The sequence below is a fragment of the Sander lucioperca genome, chromosome 11 (genome assembly GCF_008315115.2).
Source record: "Sander lucioperca isolate FBNREF2018 chromosome 11, SLUC_FBN_1.2, whole genome shotgun sequence".
In the NCBI taxonomy this organism is placed as follows: domain Eukaryota; kingdom Metazoa; phylum Chordata; class Actinopteri; order Perciformes; family Percidae; genus Sander; species Sander lucioperca.
Window position 1 is genome coordinate 5,553,391 of NC_050183.1, and position 18,488 is coordinate 5,571,878.

Here is an 18,488-nt window from a genome sequence, read left to right on the forward strand (position 1 = left end):
GGTTTTTGACAAGCTACCCTGCTGCATTCCTCCTGTAGGTCGCTTAATGCTTACTTTGCAAAAGAACAAACTATGAAAGATGTTTTTAGAGAGTACCAGTAGAAAAATGAATGCAGTCCACATAGCTCCTCTTTTCTCTTCTGGAAAATGTTTCAAGTGTAACAAACTGCAGCGTCTTAAGCCTACATAAACCCTGCTTAGGCCACACAGTTAACTGTGTGAATGGTGCAGGATGCTCCAACAATACTCTATCAGGGCTGGGCTGTGGCAGACTACAGTGGACTGGTGCATGTGATTTGTTTGGATCACATTTAATTAGTTTGTGCTACAGCTGTAGCACAGAGAAGCTGGATCTGAACTGAAGTTAGACGGCACAGTCAGCTTAGCAAGGGTTTTTATATGGAACACACTGTGAAATACTATTGTCTCTAACTGTGTATGTGGGTGTGGAAGTGAAGTGTTTGTCCCTGCATGCCTCATTAGATTAGCTGGTGCTTTTATGTGAGCTCATATGTGTGTAATTAGCCGGCATCTTTTTCACATGATTTGAAAAGGCACTTTGGAGACTCACTAAAGAGGGGTTGTTCCCTTGCTGCTATTTTTTTTTTTTTTTGTTGGTATGTGCATTATGAATGCTAAAATCTCGTGGTTACGACTCTTACACATTCCATTCTCTTATTGAAAGCTTCTTCTGCTTTATTGTTTCATGTTGAAATTGTCTTAGGCATTGCTGTTCCCTCACTGTAGGTCAGGTTGAAAGGACATTTTCTGACCCAGACATACAAGGCCTTCCTTTTCAGAAACAAATGAATATCTGCAGATGAACAATGGCCACCAACCTTCTCATATCCTTTACCTGCACTCATTCATAAAGAAATGACAGGAACCAACAGAAAGGAGCTACTGCTTTTTAGGTTGTGCAGGACATTGGCCAGTTACTGTTCAGATTTCTTTGGTGAGCTTTTGATTTGAAGGGATGGATACATTTAGAGTTTAGACAGTGGAAACATGAGCACTTTTACTTATCTGCACTGGACAATAGTTTGTTTTTTTCTGTTTCCATAAATATGTCACTCTGTGTCACCATAAAAGGGTAAATTTTGCAACAAGATCTGCAAGAAAGAAGGCCAGATGTCACCCATCCATACCCTAAGTGCAGCGTAGGCCCTGTTTTAGCTGTGATTAATTCGGTTTTGGCTGGCCTGCCCTTGTGTTGCCATTGACCCATTTAAAGCTTTAGTGATCCATGGCTTTTTGCTCCTTTTGTTGTCACACTAACTGATCTGCTTTGAGCTGGGAAAATCTTTGTTTCCTTTGACCCCAGAGGTCACTGAGGAGATAGCTGGTTGACATAGTCTGACACTCTTTTTTTTCACATCAACAGATGGCCATCCCAAAAGGGGCTTTTTAGCAAATTCACTTCAAGTTAACGTGTAGTTAAAGCTGGCTTTTATTTCCATTCAAAATGTTGAGCAAATCACGCATGGAAACCATTTCTTTATGACTGTGTCAGCACTTGGCATGCTTGTTTCTGGAATGTGTTTTCTTTATTTCAGTGTACAGCGCCCCACTGATATGTCTGAGGTTCAGCTAGTGCAACATTTCTTACCCTGACTCCCCTTTTCTTGAATGACGTGAGAACTTTTCAAGGTTGGGTTTGTTGAATGAACAAATGTCACAATGTCCGGGCATGTTTTTTTTTTTTTTGCTGTCTTGAAGCGTGAATCAATTTTCCTGTTGAGGAATCTGGCAGTGGATAAATGATGTGGCAGTGGATAAATGATAGCCTTATCTTGAGTTGTGACATCAGTTTTGCCCCTCAAATATATTTTTCTAAGGTGTCATCAACTTAAACAATTGATCAGCATCATCCAAACAAAATCGATGTCAACCCCTTGACTTTTTATCAAGTCGCCACAGCTGTGACTCACAGTTTCCTCTTTCAATCCCACCAGTCAGAAAGCAGAAACTTTATGGAGCCTCTCACGGGGTAAATTGCCAAACGTAATTTGGTCCTTTTCACATGAAAGCTCGGAACAGATCGATAGCCAGGTGAAACAGAGCTGAGTGAGTAAGTGATGCTCTCCATGCTTACCAAGTGCTTGGAGTGCGTCAGCAAGCAGGATTTATCATCTGTTATGGCAGACAACGTGCCATCAAACAACCTTGGGACGGCACCTCAGCTGCGAACATTAATTTCTCAGAGAATAAGAGCGCTCTCCGTTTATTACCAGGGACTGAAGCGTCTGTGCCCTCTGTGTTTATCTTCTTCTCTTCGGATCATATAAACAACACTACTGCTCCTCAGAGAGGAAACCATCAAGAATGTGTGGATCTTTAAATAAACTCCTCAGTGCTCTGCTGCTCATCATTCGTCAGCCGTTATTCCTCATCATTAGTGCGGTCCAGCAATCAGCTGACCTAATCCTGCTTTGTGTGTACACAAGTTTTAAGAGCAGGTTTTATGTGTTTGTGTCTAACAGTTGAGAGCCACTTGGCGTCTAACGTCAACAAGAGCCGTCTGGTACAGAAGGACCTGCAGGTGGCCAAGAAGCTGCAGGAGGAGGAGGATCAGAGGGCCAAGGGCCAGGCCCAGAAACAGCATGTTGACATGTGGGTGTCTCGCGCACATACACACGCACACGCACTCCATTTGATTATATCAAAACATAATCCCAATATGAGAAATTGACAATACAACCATACACACAGAAGTAGGTGGATGTAGAGAAGGCAACCTATGTGATTACCTTGTACATTAAATTAATTAATTAGTAATGTTACTGACTATATTAGTTAATGCATTTACTTGAACGCTGTTTACTTGAAAGCTGTTATCTGGTTATAATTCTACACAGTATAATCATCTAGCTGTAGCTATCCTTTTTAATAGCAGAAATACAATAATAGCTGGCTGTTTTGAAATAGCCTACTACAGACAAATGCAGTATGCAGTACCTACTGCATACTGTGCACATCAGTAGTAGGAAACCGTTAAATAATTTTATTCTGCAGAATGCTAGGCCAGGCTGAGCCTTTGAACAAGCTCTTAAAAGCACCGGACAACAAAAAAGAAACCTTGCACCACTATTGCAAATGAAAATTAAAACCTTTTGAGCTTTTAATTTTTGTTTTGTATACTTTATAAGATGCTGCATGATTTAGCCACCCCTTAAACTTTTCTAACAGCTCATGGTGACCTAAGACAAACAAGATATTCAAGACTGTTATATAAAGCATTGCTCGACATCATTTGCTCAAACTTTTTAAGTTACATGAACAAAACAGGTTTAGTCAGTTTAAAACTTATGTTGAAAAAAGTCATGTTGTCGTCTGATAATGCTTCTCCAATAAATGAATGAAAATAGTATTGGTGTGTCCCCTTAAGTCTACATAATATATGCCATAGCATGTTACCACTTCATGTTGCTACAACTGTTTATTTGTCTACCGTACAAACTGAAACTTATTTTCTTAAATTCGGGGTCTGTCAGCTGGTCTGAGAAGGTGGACAGGCCGGGCGGCCAGGCATCAATTTTCATAAAACTGCCCAAATTAGAGCTCTACACAGTTGATTTCTCACATAAAAAAAGTCTTGGAAGTGAATTTAGTGATGAAATAGCAGAGGAAAATTGTGAAAAGTTTCCAGTTGTTGGCCACAACGCTTTGCATTGTGGGATACAGTAGGTGAGATAGACTGGTCCGAGGCATACTGGAGATTTTCTCTGAATCAGTACGAAATCCGGGTATTTTTGGCATACTGCAGATGTTGCTTTTGTTGGCATACTACATGCTACATTTTGGCCAGTATGCACTGCTAGTAATAGTATGCAGTTTTGAAAATGGCTGCCGTGTACAGTATTTGTAGCTTTGTTGATAGCATCTGTTTCAGATTATTTCAAACCCTATACCTAGACAGATTTATGTTCCACCAGCGAGGTGATACATTACTCCTGCATAGATAACTCCAAAATGATGTATTGCATAGTGTAGGTGTGGCACTTTTATTTTCATAAAATAAATAGATGATGTCTTGCATTCATTACTAGCGTATTTATGCTCTTTCGTTCAGTTTATGCTAGAGGGCAAAGATGTGAATGTTTTGCAGGTCAGAAATACTTTTTCTGATTACTGAGTCATGCATTCAGTATAATTAAGATGTAATTGCCTTTACATTTCTACACTCACACTGTTATAAAGAGCAACTGTGTGGAGAAGATTTGTGCTGCTAACGTCTTTGCTACACAAGCGGCCCAAGCAGCTTTTGGTTTTGGTCTCTGTGTGGTATCTCCATATCCCTGAAGTATAATTATATTTTCTAAGGGGTTTGGGTCAGCTCCAGCTGCAAGTCCAAAGTTATGCAGCTTCCACACAAAGTTGGCTGACAGCTCCTACATAGAGGAGTGTTGCCTGTGCTACGGTCCAGACCAGGAGATGCAACAAAGTCCACTTGGTGTAAAAGTGCCCCTCTGTGCTCTGCAATTTTAATTGAAATAAAATTGATGACTCACAGCTCAGTGAGATCACTGTTTCACAAACACACACAGACATATATTAGTGCGCACCCCCGGGGAGAGGCCAGATGCTACACCATCGATGCAGGCAGGCCAATGCTTGTCGTGCTGGGAGCTCACACTGCCATCCACCCCACACTTGCCAATGCCACTTCATATACACCCACTCTTGTGTGACTAAACAGACACACACTCTCGTTTGACTAAACACACACACACACACACACATAGGGGAATGCAGCATCACTTGTTTCTTCATACGTACCAATAAAGGGATATTAAGGTGCTACATTCTGTTTTTTACTTTTGCCATCTAAAGTCCTCCTGCTCAGGTCAAATACAGGAGAAGCACAATGGAGTAAAGCTGTTGCTCTTAAAGTAAAACATTACACCCGTGTATGTCTACACATACAAACGCAAAAATTATCTTTGCATACCAGACCTCCAGGCAGATGTTTTAAAAATTGTTTAAAGATGCGAGTTAGCCAAAGTGAGCTGTTGAGATTAACATCATAACAGGCAAGAATACTTCTTCTAATGCCTCAAGCGCATGCGCTACCTTTTACAACATGTTAGATAACTTCACTGCTGATCATGTAGTGAGTTCATTGCTCTGTTTTTCCAGTGTAACTTGATCAGTTAAACTTTTGTGCAGCTTTTGGTTCACTGTAGGGCTGCAACTAACGATTATTTTCATAGTCGATTAATCTGTCGATTATTTTCTCGATTAATCGATTAGTTGTTTGATCTATAAAAATGTCAAAACATGGTGAAAAATGTGGATCAGTGTTTCCCAAAGCCTAAGATGACATCCTCAAATGTCTTGTTTTGTCCAAAACTCAAAGATATTCAGTTTACTGTCACAGAGGAGAGAAGAAACTAGAAGATATTCACATTTAACAAGCTGGAATCAGAAATCTTATTTTTTTTAATAAAAAATGACTCAAACGATTAATCGATTATCAAAATAGTTGGCGATAAATTTAATAGTTGACAACTAATCGATTCATCGTTGCACCACTAGTTCACTGTGCATTTAGTCATATATAATACATAGTGAATTTATGTTTTCATCGTTGATAATTGTGAGGTGTGGCAGTGATAGTGTTTTAATTTTCCTTTAAAGGGGTGATTGAATGCAAAACCGATTTTACCTTGTCATAGTTGAATAATGACAGTGGTAGTGGGTAACTAGGACATACATAGAACCTCAAAATCCCATTGACACCTCTTTCCTCTGCAAATCTCACAATTTGAAACTGTCTCTGAAAATGGGCAAATCTCAACGAGCCGCTGAGTTGACGTCAACTCGGCGGCTCCTCCTCATTTGGCTCTAGTCTCTATCTTTGTCACGCCCAAACATTTACATAGGCTACACCACTGACCTGAGATCAGGTAGTCTTCTGAATAGGTCACGCAGATCTCAGAAATTGTATACATTGTCTGCTATTTTACCACTAAATTCACTTCTGAGACTTTTTTATGCAAGAAATCAACTATGTAGAGGTCAAATGTGTGCCGTTTTACGAAAATTGATGGCTAATTGCAAATTTTGTCCGACTGTGTGTCGGAGTTCAGCAGCCGGTGCTGCCTGTGTTGCTGCCTCGCCGCCCGGCCTGCCTTCCTTCACAGACCCCGGCCTGCTGTGAGGAAGATGGAGCTCCATCACGGTTTTTTGGGTTAATGGACTACCAAACGCCGCTGTCCCTGACAGAGCTCCAGGGCCTGCAGCTCCTCTCTTCCTGCTAAATGGCTGGTGTGTGTGAGTGAGAGCGCGGTCAGCGAGCGTGTTACGCCAGTCTCATTGATAGAGAGCCTGCGGCTGGATGGAGCTCTATCAATGAGAGCTAGCTAGCCTCCTCTTAGAATTCCCCTGAAATTCACAAAAATGCATTAAATTGAAATCGGACACCATTGTTACCTTTATAAGACCTTGAGGTAGATGTTATATAAGTGGCGTGACGAAATTCAAACTGTAAATATACTCTAATTACGCCGAAAATGAAGCTAACGCCGCGATCTGTACACATAGGATTGAAGGGACAGTCGCAGCTAACGAAACCCCTAATGTTCACAAAAATTCATTAAGTTCAAATCGGAGACCATTGTTAGCTTTATAAGACCTTGGGGTAGATGTTATATAAGTGGCGTGATGAAATTCAAACTGAAAATATAGCTACTCTAGTTATGCCGGCAGCTGGCAGCCAGCCAGCTCCGCAAAGCCCCGAGTATTCCAGTAGTCCAGTACCCAGGGAAACGGTGACTTTCACTGGGTATGGAGGTTGCCGCTTTCTCGTCAGACTGTGTGGAGCTCCTAGCTAAAGTCCGACACGTCTTACCAAATTTGCAATTAGCCATACATTTTCGTAAAACGGCCCATATCTGAGCTTTATATAGTTGATTTCTCGCTTAAAAAAGTCTCAGAAGTGAATTTAATAACGAAATAGCCCGACAAACAATGTATAACTTTGCAGTGTCTGAAATATGAGACATGCTGTCTTGTCTCCAATGTGTTTCTATGTGGTTCGCTCAAACCAATCAGCACGCAGCTCATCTAAATATTCATGAGCATACCATATTTGGAAGAAAAGCTTGTTCCAAATAGAGCCATATTCACAGGGTAGTTAAGGGCCTAATAAAATAGCATTCGGGCAATTTTCAGCCCAACCAATGTCACATACCCTATTAGGAGACCTTAAGGAACAGTGTAAAATACCCTATATAATCATTCAATCACCCCTTTAAAGTTTCCGTCTGCTATATTCAATCTCATGGCAAGTCAGTGGAAAATGTATCTACTCTCGGAGAGTGAGATAAAAATCTTAATGGTCAGTAGAATGCCAACAGAAGCATCAGCAGAGAGTGCTCAAAAAGGGAGACATTGAAGTATTAAACAAATGTGTAGGAGAGATATAGGCAAAAAAAAATTTTTTTACTGTACATGATATGCTTGTATTACAAGTATAAACACTGGTTCATGGTAAGAGACGCATAATAGATTTAAACTTGCTAAAATCTTGGCCATCCGCATCCTTAATTGTACAATCACAAACATTTTAGATTAACAGTTGTACCTGTTTTAATGTGTTCCAAATCCCTCCCCATATACACATGAACCTTTGGGAACCTCAGTGAGCGTCAAGACAATGAGATCGCATATGAGATTCAGGAACAACTGGTCCGACAGGCAGAACTACAGCGACGTCAGGAAGAGAAGGATGCGGTAAGAAACATGCAAACACACATACAGACATTTCTGCCCATTCAAGCACAACGTTGGTCACATCCAGCCATTAATGACTTGACTTTTGGTATTGATGTACTGTACTGGGTGGGTCATGCAACCTAAATAATCACCTTGTTTGTGCCTCTCCATTGTGATAATTGAATGACAGTTATAGTGACCTGACCTGTATTTTTTCTCAAGGTGTTAATCACAATATTTATGCCCTACATAAAGTCCAGAGATTTAAGGCAGTTCTGATGCTACAGTATCAGGATGTTTTCGTAATTGTTGATAACGAGACAGAGAGTGTCTGTGTTTTCCCCTCAGAATGAGATTGGGCTGTGGTTCAGTTGTGATCCATCAATCATGAACTGCCGCTGTTTTATATTTATTATACACTTATTGTCTTAAAGGGTGGGCTCCAACTTTTGTAAAATTGTCTGTAAATCTTGCAAACTATCTCAGATGCTACTGATTCTTTCTTGCTTCTAAGTTGAGGGAGAGATGGGTCTCATTGCTCCATAGTTCTAGAAAACATCAGGGAATGATCCACTGTAATCTGATATGTTTGAAGCTACATTCACTGTCAAGATTAAAACTACAACCCAAAACAAAGTGACATATTTGTTACAGATCGGCCCAAACAGGGACTTTTTCATATTCATGTGGGACAAGATGTTTACTGTGGCCTTGTTTGTTTGTAGGCTATAGCTCGTAAGCTGCAGGAGAAGGAGATGAAAGAGGAAAGGAGGAGACAGAAGCAGCTGGAAGCAAACTTTGAGGAGGAGTACTTTGAGGATCACGGAGGTAGGGCGAACACCACTGGCTCATGTTAATGTGTGGCTGTTCCTGTGTCTGTGTGTGCATATCTCCTGTCTGTGAGGACATGAGAGAAGATATACCTCCTCTGTTTCAGCTCAGGATGTGTGAGGCTGTGCTTTTGATGCTGCACAGCGCTGGAGATTGTTGAGACTAACTCGAGGCAAAGATTTTGGAATGCATTTATAAGCACATAATTAACCTTAAAGGGAGGCTTGCATGTTCCTACAGGGAAATCATTTGTCATTTTGCTCCCATTCAAGAGCAAACACCGCTGTAAATTGGTTTAACAGTGCTCCAGTTTCAGGATACAGCTTAAATGTGCTTCGATAGCAGATTTTTACCTCATATATTAAATGAATATCCAGTTAGTGGGTAATGAATGCATTAAAAAAATGATTTAGATTTACAAACTAATGTCACACACCCACAAATGTGTTTTGTTCTGCTTCTTTTATAAGCTATTGGTGAGCGTTTGTGTCACATATTGGAATCTGTTTCAAGTCTTTTCATGCACACATCATCCGACTGCATGATTCATCCCACTGGAGGTCTGTTCATTTTCTACTGAACGAGAAACAGTGGAGCATTTTAATCTTCCTTTTTGACTTCTTTGTAAATTGTTGCCCTGTGTCGAGTAACTTGTCCAGGCAATTCACCTCAAGTTTAGGGGTTTTATATAATTCTTTATAGTGAAAAGTAAAGCACTATTGGTTTGTCAGCATTAGAAATGTTGCTGCTGCTGAAATGTAGCAGCTATCTGACAGTAGTGTGGCTAGGTCTGAATGCAGTTATAGTTCTTGAGCCAGGATGCTCGTGAGGAAAATAATTTTTTAGTCAACTTAATAATAAAAACTAAAAAAAAAATAAACGCACACAATTCACTTTAGTGAATCATGTTTCACTGAAGATGTCATGCTTTTCATCTGACTGTGTAATTGGCTGCTCCTCTCAGGAAATGAGGATTACAGTTGCACACAAACCAACATGGGGTCAGAACCTGTCTCCGCTTGACAGATATACAAATGGGGGAAAAATTGTAAGGCTGGACAGAAGAGAGCAAACACTTAAACTAGCCTAGTCGCTCTGAGCATGTACTAGTCAGGATGTCTTTGTACCTGCCTCCTTTTTCAAAGGTTTGAACGCCAACAAAGCCCTGTCGATTAGATGTCAACCAGCTGGTTATACAACTTGAATTCCATTGAGCTGACTGAGTACTGGCTTCTGCTGTGTGCTTCCTCAATTTGCTTTTACAGTGATTTGTTTTAATTCAAAGTTTAGTTTAGTTTGGTTTACTTAGTAGATGTAAGTGTTCTCAGTCTCTGGACATTTTGGGTGCAGCTAATTCCTACACTCTTTACTGTACATCTATAGCATGTACTTTGTCTTTTCATCATCACTGTCGTCCTCACAGGTGCTGCGTCTAACTCTAGCTTACTAACCATCTTAGCTTATATCATTCCTGTTGTGTTTTTTCCCCCCACATTTCCATGTTGTCATCAACCATCATCATTCTATCCACGCCGCCCTCCTCCCACCCTCGCTCCTTCTTCTCTGCCCTGTTCAGCTGCAAGAAGACCCCTTGATTTGGACAAACACACCCGTCACCAATCCACTTCCCCAAGCCCCCGTGATGCACATGCTCCAGTGATCTCACATCGTGATTACTCCCCAGATTATAGCTCAATTGAGCCCAAAAGGAGCAGGTACCCAAGGCAGGACCCAGCATCACCCCACAGCCACTTCAGATACCCTGAGCACTGCCTAGTGGCAGAAGGAGGGCGAAGCAGACATGCAGATCCATACCCAGAGCACCTGCTGGCTTCTAGAGGCAAGCATGGGGACAGGTACCCAGATTATGAGCCCACAGAGACTGGAAGAGCCAGGGGCCCAGTGGGGGGGGACACAGAGAGAGTGTTGAGAAGCAAGGAGAGACCTGCCAGACCACCTCTACCACAGAGCCTCATAGAGAGAGACAAGACCTGGGACAGAAAAAGGGACAGGCAGCATGACCGAGACAGGGGCAGAGACCTGGAATTGGAGAGGCATATGGGAAAAGAGCAGAGGAGAGACAGGGAGCAGGACCTCAGGGGGGTGAGAGCAGGAGGAAAAGACGGGGAAAGATCCAGAGAAAGAGGCTTGAGTGGGGACAGACAGAGAGAGAGAGACAGGCAGATACAGAAAGACAAAGACAGACAACGAGTAAGAACCAGGAGCATGGAGAGGGGACTTGAAGAGGAGCCAGGGCGGAGCAGGGACTGGCCGAGGGAGGGCAGGGCTTCTTGCGAGGAGCATGGGGATGATGGTGAAAGGGAGCGGAGGGCCGGGACCCGGCAGCGTGTCCAGTCCGGCCCCGAAGAGGTGTTTGATGATCCGGAAGAGCAGGGCGGGGTTCCTGGCAGGGAACGCAGTCAGTCTCGCGCCAACGGAGAGACAGGTACCACCCTGAGCCACCCTCTGGGCTCTGCGGGGGTGTTCGTGTGGTGTGCTGGATTTGCTTTTTTGCTTTGGCAATCTCAGGTGGTGGGTTGTTCTAACATTGTAATCACTAAGGAAGACACTAATTTTCTCTCTGTTTTCATGAGGATGACGACATGTCCACAGTAGTTTCTGATGACTGACTGTGATTCAGATTTTGATGGTTTGAAATAATTGAATTTGTTGCTGTTGTGCTCTGGGGTTCGCTCATTCTTGTATTGTCTGCTGGGTTGTTGCATTAAGCAAGGAAAAGATTACACTGCAATGTGTGCTGTGATTTTCTAGTGGAATAGCCTCATGGATTTGGATAAGCTAAACTTTGGCATTCACAAAGGGTTTCAGGGCTGGTAAGCTGGTTGTGTTATCTTATCCCGAAGCTGTAAAAAGAATTTTTTTTAAATGGAGAAAACGCAGTAATAAACACCAGTAGAGATGCACTGCAGCCCTTTAGGTGCCTCATGGCTTTAATCCAACTTCAATTGTATCTATTGTAGTGTTGAAACGATAACTTGATCCGACAATTATTTTGATAATTTTAATCATTTATTTGTCATTTATCAAGAAAATGGCAACCAAAAAAAATTAGGAAAAACAAGAAATTTGAAGACATAGCCCTGGGCTCAGGGAAGTTGTGATCTTAATTATTTTTTTCACAATTTTCTGATGTCTTCAAGACTAAACAAGTAAAAATGAAAAGATTTAAAAACTCATTTGATAATGAAAAACTGAGTTGCAGGACATTTCTAATATAATGTGCCAACATCCGCAGGTCGTATTGTGCACCGAGGGAGTGGAGCAGTAGTAGTAGCAGAAACGGAGTATGGAGTGAGCGAGGCCACCAAGGGGTTGGCAAAGCTCGATATCCGTGAGCAGGAGCTCAAGGACATGGAGGTGGCCAGGAAACTGCAAGAGGAGGAAGTCAAGGTGAAGAAGGAAACCAGACAAGTATTAGATTTAGTTTACTTTTGCAAATAAAAGGTGAACAGTTTTATTTGAGAGATTGAAATCAAATCCAACAACATGAAAAACGTAGAAACTGGATATGTTGAAGATATTTTTTTATACACCAGGTTTTTACATTTAACAACTCGTCCCCCATTAAGCTGCTATGTTCTTCTGAAAGATTTCAAAATTCCAAACTGCAGACATTAATATGGTCATAAATTCTTTAAGCCCACGACCAACCTCAAAACACTTAAACTTAGTATTACTGAAGCCCACAAAGAGCAACACCCATCTTCTGAATAAGCCTTGAAGGTGAAGTCCGGTCAGATATTGAGCTGATAATATGAAAAGTCTGACAGTAGGCTTATAATAAGTGTGGTATCAAAATGTTAGGCTCAGTGTAACTAGTACAATGTCAGTTCTTCACACCATTGGACTTGTGGGGGTTATAAAGATTTCTATAGAATGAGGTTTTGGGGGCATATTTTTTAAGACTAATTTTAAAAGAAAAATGTGTAAGGTTTTGGTCTAGATCAGGGCTTTTTATCTTCTTTAAACCAAGGATCCCTAAGCTGAAAGAGAGACAGCAAGGACCCCCTACTACATATATTGTATAACATTGAGTTGCATATTAAACTGGGCCAGATGGATGACAGTGGATGTATTTATATTTATTATTTATAAATCCTATTTTAATGAAGCCACATTTAGTTCTTTTAAGCTTAATTGTATCTGTGGATGGCTACCTTACCTATAGTAAGCATTGTTGTGTAAATTAGTTTTTTTTATTTTCACAAAAAGGTTGATTTATTGTTAATAATAATATGTTGGATTCATGTTAATGTATATTTTCAGACATTTTAATTTTTGAAAAGAAGAAACTTTCAAAAAGTGATCAATAATTTTGTGGCCCCCTGCAGTTACTCTAAAGTTACTCAGTGACTCCCTGTTGAAGATCTCTGGTTTAGAGTATTCAAATTATAGTTGAAGTCTACTTTTCATTTGGTATGCTTGAATAAACATTGCAACAGCTTCAGGATCTGGAGCTAAAACTGTATGAACAAAGCACTGGAATGGCACGATCTGATAAAGCAATATACTCTATGCTGTAAATGACTGAAAGCCTAAAAAAAACACAGTGAAAGGCCTCAATCTCAGTCATTTCCTATGTTATATAACCTTGGAACATGTGTTCCGCTCTGTGGAAATGTGACTTCTTTTTTTTTATTGTTCTCTGGTTTCAGGCCAGCAAGATGCATGTGCGTGCAGCCCAAGTGGCGCAGGATGAGGTGAGTGGGAATGAAGTCTGGAAACTTTTTTATATACTGTCTGTCCTTTATTGTCATATACCCCTGAGTATATAAATCCATGTCTAGTGACAGTTATTTTATGCGCTTTTAATTACATATATGGCTGTGAACAGGGTGTTTCCTCATATATACAGTTGATAATGCAATTATGTACCGACATGAATCACAATCGACGTGTCGCACACGCATCGAATCACGCAAGTTTTTCTGTGGTTGTGTTAATTATCCAGTTGATGTGTCTGATGTCTCGCTCTGGCAGGAAATCGCCCGATTGCTGATGGAACAAGAGAAGAAGGAGTACAGGAAGAATCGAGAACGGGAGAAGGAGAGAGAGCGGGAGAAAGAGAAGGGGGAGAGGTTGGCCATGGATAGGATGGCAATGGAAAGAAGGCGGCTAGAGGGAGACCAAAGGGTAATTTGCCCTAACCATACTCATTTCAGAACGGGTGCTTTGGGGTGAAATATTTTTTGCAACCAATGACTTTAAAAGTCATAATTGTAATGTAAAAGTGTATTTCCACTGTGGTACTAGAACCGTAATATTTAAGAAACCATCATTTTTGTTGGTTTCCAGCCAAACTCGGAGGACGTAGTCCGGCCCAGAACACGAGATGAGTATGAGAGGCAGAGGAACCACAACAAGCCTGCCAGGTACAAGACTCATTACTTCTTACTTGAGTCAAGAAGTAGAAACTCAAATATTTAATTAATGTCTCTGTTTTTATCTCTCTGTCTCAGGCCTCCTCAGCCTCGTGCACACGACTATGAGAATGTGAACTCTGGCTATGGCTACTCGGACCACCCTGCTCCCCCTCGCGCTCCCACCAGACCTGAGGCTGCTTACAAAGGTATGATGTCCATTCTGTGACAGAATGGCTGTATTTACTTAATCCTAACATAAAGTGCTTTCTAACTACATAAGGATGGACCCTGTATTTAAGGACCACACATTTTTTTTCATTATTCAGTGTGCCGGTGTGCTGCAGTAGCAGCAATCGGCACAATGACTATTATTCGTCATACTTAATATTCTTCATCTTCCGCCATATTTTCGTCCCGCTACTAGTCACACAGTGGTGCCAACACATGCACGTACGTGTGCATGTGTTGCACATGTCTCCTCCTCTACTCCCTCACTGCGCAAATCACTTCAGCAACAAGTACTGCCACGCACACACACACACACACACACACAGGAGGAGAGGAAGATAGGAAGAGGAGAGGAGTTGAAGAAAGGAGAGGAGTTGAAGAAAGGAGAAGAGCTGTTTGTCAGCTAACACAATGTCATGATGGACTAACTGACTGACTCCTAACTGACTTCAGGTCTCAACACCAACGGGTGTTTGCACTGAGACGAGGCTCTGGCGCATCTTTGATAGTCCTGCTTCTAACACCCTAACTCCTATTGCTTAATGTTTAATACTGTGAGAGATATGACACCCTGCTGATCATCCTGTGCAAGAATGGTGTGTGTTGTGTAAGAAATGTGAGGACAATAGCTGTCCGAAAAGGGCCTGTTTCTGTTCTCCTGGAATTTCTTGTATGATTTTAATACAGGAGGTAGTGTGGCAGTTGGTGGACACCGCTTCACTTGGAAGCTCACTGTGCCTCATGTGAAAGTCTGTTTGCCTCCCTAAGTACATTGTTAGAAAGGGCACAACATTCCCTACATGTTTTATGTAAAATTAATGTATGAGGAGTTAAAATGGTGGATGGTATAGCAAAGTAAAAAGAAATTTGCATCTGCTGCTCCTCACCCTATACATATATACATAGATGTCGCATTGGCCTCTGGAATGTACGTCAACGTCGCAGCCATGTTAGACCGGGCAACTTGTCCGTAGCAACACCTTAGTCCGTGCAGTTTGGGGGGCTGTAAACATCGTCGCACAATCAATTACTTTTCCCAGGTAAGACTGAACAATTGTTTTTAGTTGTATTGAGTCATTATACCATTATGTTGAGAGCTAACTAGTTGCCCGTTAATGTTATAGAGCCAGTCAGACTAACGTTATAAGCAATAGCCTCTTTACTATACGCTTTTAGCTAACGTTAAGTTAGCGATAACGCTAGCTAGCTTTGAAAGCTGAGAAAAAAATCGATATAATTAAATTTTCCATGACAGAGAAATATTGATTTTTATCCAGAAAAACCACAGCTCCCCTGTTTACTTTTATGTGAGAACAGGCTCGTTGTGCCCGGTCCAAAATAGCGGTGCTGCTGACGTATCGCATCAACAGGCTGACGCAGTCAATGCAGCGTCTATATGTCTAATGCTCCTCACTCTGTCAGTTGGACCCCCCACTCTGAGTCTGAACATTCCATCCAATACACACTAATGTACAAATGTCAGAAGGGCATTTTTCTAAGCCTCAAACAATGTTGAATATTTTAAAAAGTATTAATGTGAAGTTGAATACTACCCTACTGAATACTAAGATGTGGAACATTTTAAAGTTTGAATGGAGTTTCTCGAAAGTTCTGACTAATCAAACACATACTCCTCCTATCATGGAGATTCTTTACTGTAGGCCGTGTTGTCCTTTCTTTTCAGGATATGTTAAACAGCAGATTTACTGCTGATAGTGTTATTGGGATTTGCACCAAGTAGTAGGCACACTGTCAAAAAAAATTGCAGAACTTTCTAGTTGCATTTTACCATTACTGCTTACTATTTTTCTATAGCATATCAAATGTTTATTCTTTTGGACTTCTTTATGTGATTGGTTTAATTTGGCACTCTTGGCTGTAGCGAGAATGACTGTCCTAAATGCACATAAAGTTAGAAATCTGCAAATACATTTACTCAACTCGCACACCCTTCCCATAATGTAATGACAATACTATCTCAATTAGTGAGTTGTGGCTTTCAGATCATGCGTTTTGATTATTTAGGGTGCTGGTTGTGTTAAAATAAAAATCCTCATTCATTTCATGTGCTAAAAACTAGGTGTGCAACACACTATTATTTTTATTGATTTGATTCTTAAACAGTTACTTGAACTACAACTACTATACAACTTAGCTTCCAGTGTGACGTATGAAGCTGCTGATAAATCTCTCCGTCTCTTCCATCTTTTCCAGGTGCCTATTACAAGCGGTGACTCAGGCTCTCTACCATGTCCAGACATGCTGTCAGTCCTCCTTCGTCCTTTTTATTTTTTTTTTTATTTATCTTTTAGTTTTCAATCATTTGCACTCTGTTGACCAGAAGCCTTGGGACAATCTGATGAGTTGGCAGTGGAATTTTTTTTTTTATACCCTCCAAAGTTGGCCCAGAGTTTAAAGAAGTGGGTCTGTGAGTGCTGGAACCACACTCATCTTTTCAATCAATTTCATCAATTGTGATTTAATATTATTTCTTTCAACTCAACATCAAGACAAGCCAAAATAGCAGCCTTGTAATATAAACATAAACTCCCCTTGATTCTTAGCTGTTGAAATAGAGGAACCGGCTCCTCACCGTCTGTGGTCATCATGTGCAGATGTTCGTCCCATCTGTGGACCATGCCATCACAAGGGCTCAAGGCCTCTGCTGGATATAACCATGCAATCTCAAAATTCCTCATGACTCTTCATAGGATGGGCCTGTCTGGTCCAACATGGCTGCTACAGTGTCTTTGATACCAACATGGCAGCTGCTTTGTACACCCATGCTGCAGTTCTGTTCTCTTGTCATGCTGTGCAACGAGGCCACACAGGCCCTATCCATGTGCCACACAGCGTACGCCTCTGGAGGGATACGATTTTGTTGCTGTATTCAAATAACAAAAGTATAAGCCTTTATCAAGATGCTGGTAGTTTTGGCTTTGACATGTTTTACCACCTTGTTCCATTGCAGAAGAGGTGGAGCTTTGTGATGATCCATGGACATTTAATTGGCTGTAGACTGTCATCTTCTGCTTGTTGGGGGCACTTTTTAACCCCATCACCCTTTAAAAGTGTAGCTGGATGATATGTGTATGACTCACTGTTTCTATGTGCATGCTTACTGAAAGTGTACAACTGTGTACATGCATTTTAGCTCTATATCAATTTATCTGGCTCCCTCTTTTTTCTCAGAAAGGGCTAAAGCCACAAAAAGCCAATAATCTCTTTGTGAATTAACAGTATATGTTGGCTCATATACTGCTGTACAAAATATCACTTTTCTGCCACCATTTCATATCCACTAATCATTTATAAACCAAAACTGGCCCATAAAAGAACCAGTACCAAAATGAAATGCATGTACATCGCTTGTCCGTGTCAAACCTGAATTTGTGCGTGTGCTTATGGCACAAACGTGCAATTGAATATTTGCTCGTTTTATTTAAATGTAAAATATCCATTTTTTTCTTCTTTTACTCATGCTACCAAATTATGTTTCCCATCGTGGATACAAGATCCTCTCTTCAGTCCCTTTATCTGGTGTCCCACTAGTTATGTTTGTTCAGAAAGGGAGCCTTATATTTTATTTTTATACAATATTTTGTTAGTCTTTCCACAAGATTGTTCCCTTTATTTTCATTACCCTGAGCTTCAAATCCTCTTCTTTGTCTCAAGCTCAAAGGCAGACATCACTTCCTGCCTACAGAAAAGACAAAACATTCCCACAATAGAAGTGCATCTGGATACAGGGAAATCAGTCCCAGGATCAGCTAAAATATATATTACTGCTCAAAGGGACCTATTTTAGAGTTTTTAGTACTCCAGGATCCATTGTTTTCTGTTCATATTGAATAATAAGGATAAGCAAAATGAAGAGCACATTCAAGCTTTTGAGTTTACTGAAATGTTTGTGACGGCCACAAAGTGAAGTCTTTGAACATTTAGTGCTGCTTCAAGGTTCTCGCATTGTAATAAATGTTGCTGAAATTATAAATCAGCTTCCAAAATGATTCCCTCCCTGTTCAGAGAAAGTGTGAGATGTTTGTATTGCCAAGGACAAACATGCAGGTGTTATTAAATTATATGTGCTAATTGCTGTTGACAGAATGAGATTTGTGCCATACGTTTGTAATTTTTTCAGGGACTTGAAAATGGGAAAAACTTAGTTGTTGTGGTTGTAGCAGAGTTACCACACCCACCAAGGTGGGACTTCTTATTTATTCTTTGGTGAGAGCACCACCGTGTGGATATGTTGACAATGGCAAAACAATGTACAAAATTGATCTGATCAGGATGTACATTTGTGGATGTTGTGCATCAGACATG

At 40.9% G+C, this 18,488-nt stretch overlaps 1 protein-coding gene across 4 annotated transcripts in view; it reads left to right on the forward strand.

Annotated features, from left to right (window-relative positions):
- ccdc50 (coiled-coil domain containing 50) overlaps window positions 1-18,251 on the forward strand; it is a 22,971-nt gene extending 4,720 nt beyond the window's left edge. Inside the window, exons 3-12 of one of the 4 annotated variants that reach the window (XM_031307204.2) lie at window positions 2,484-2,613; window positions 7,647-7,737; window positions 8,445-8,547; window positions 10,127-10,996; window positions 11,807-11,982; window positions 13,227-13,271; window positions 13,552-13,704; window positions 13,867-13,943; window positions 14,031-14,140; window positions 16,377-18,251. In XM_031307204.2, coding sequence (XP_031163064.1) covers window positions 2,484-2,613; window positions 7,647-7,737; window positions 8,445-8,547; window positions 10,127-10,996; window positions 11,807-11,982; window positions 13,227-13,271; window positions 13,552-13,704; window positions 13,867-13,943; window positions 14,031-14,140; window positions 16,377-16,396 — 1,775 coding nt within the window. In that variant the 3' untranslated portion in view covers window positions 16,397-18,251. The remainder of the gene's footprint in view (window positions 1-2,483; window positions 2,614-7,646; window positions 7,738-8,444; window positions 8,548-10,126; window positions 10,997-11,806; window positions 11,983-13,226; window positions 13,272-13,551; window positions 13,705-13,866; window positions 13,944-14,030; window positions 14,141-16,376) is intronic. The other 3 variants (XM_031307205.2, XM_031307206.2, XM_036007242.1) reach the window with 3 other exon arrangements.
- The last annotated feature ends 237 nt before the right edge of the window (window positions 18,252-18,488 follow it).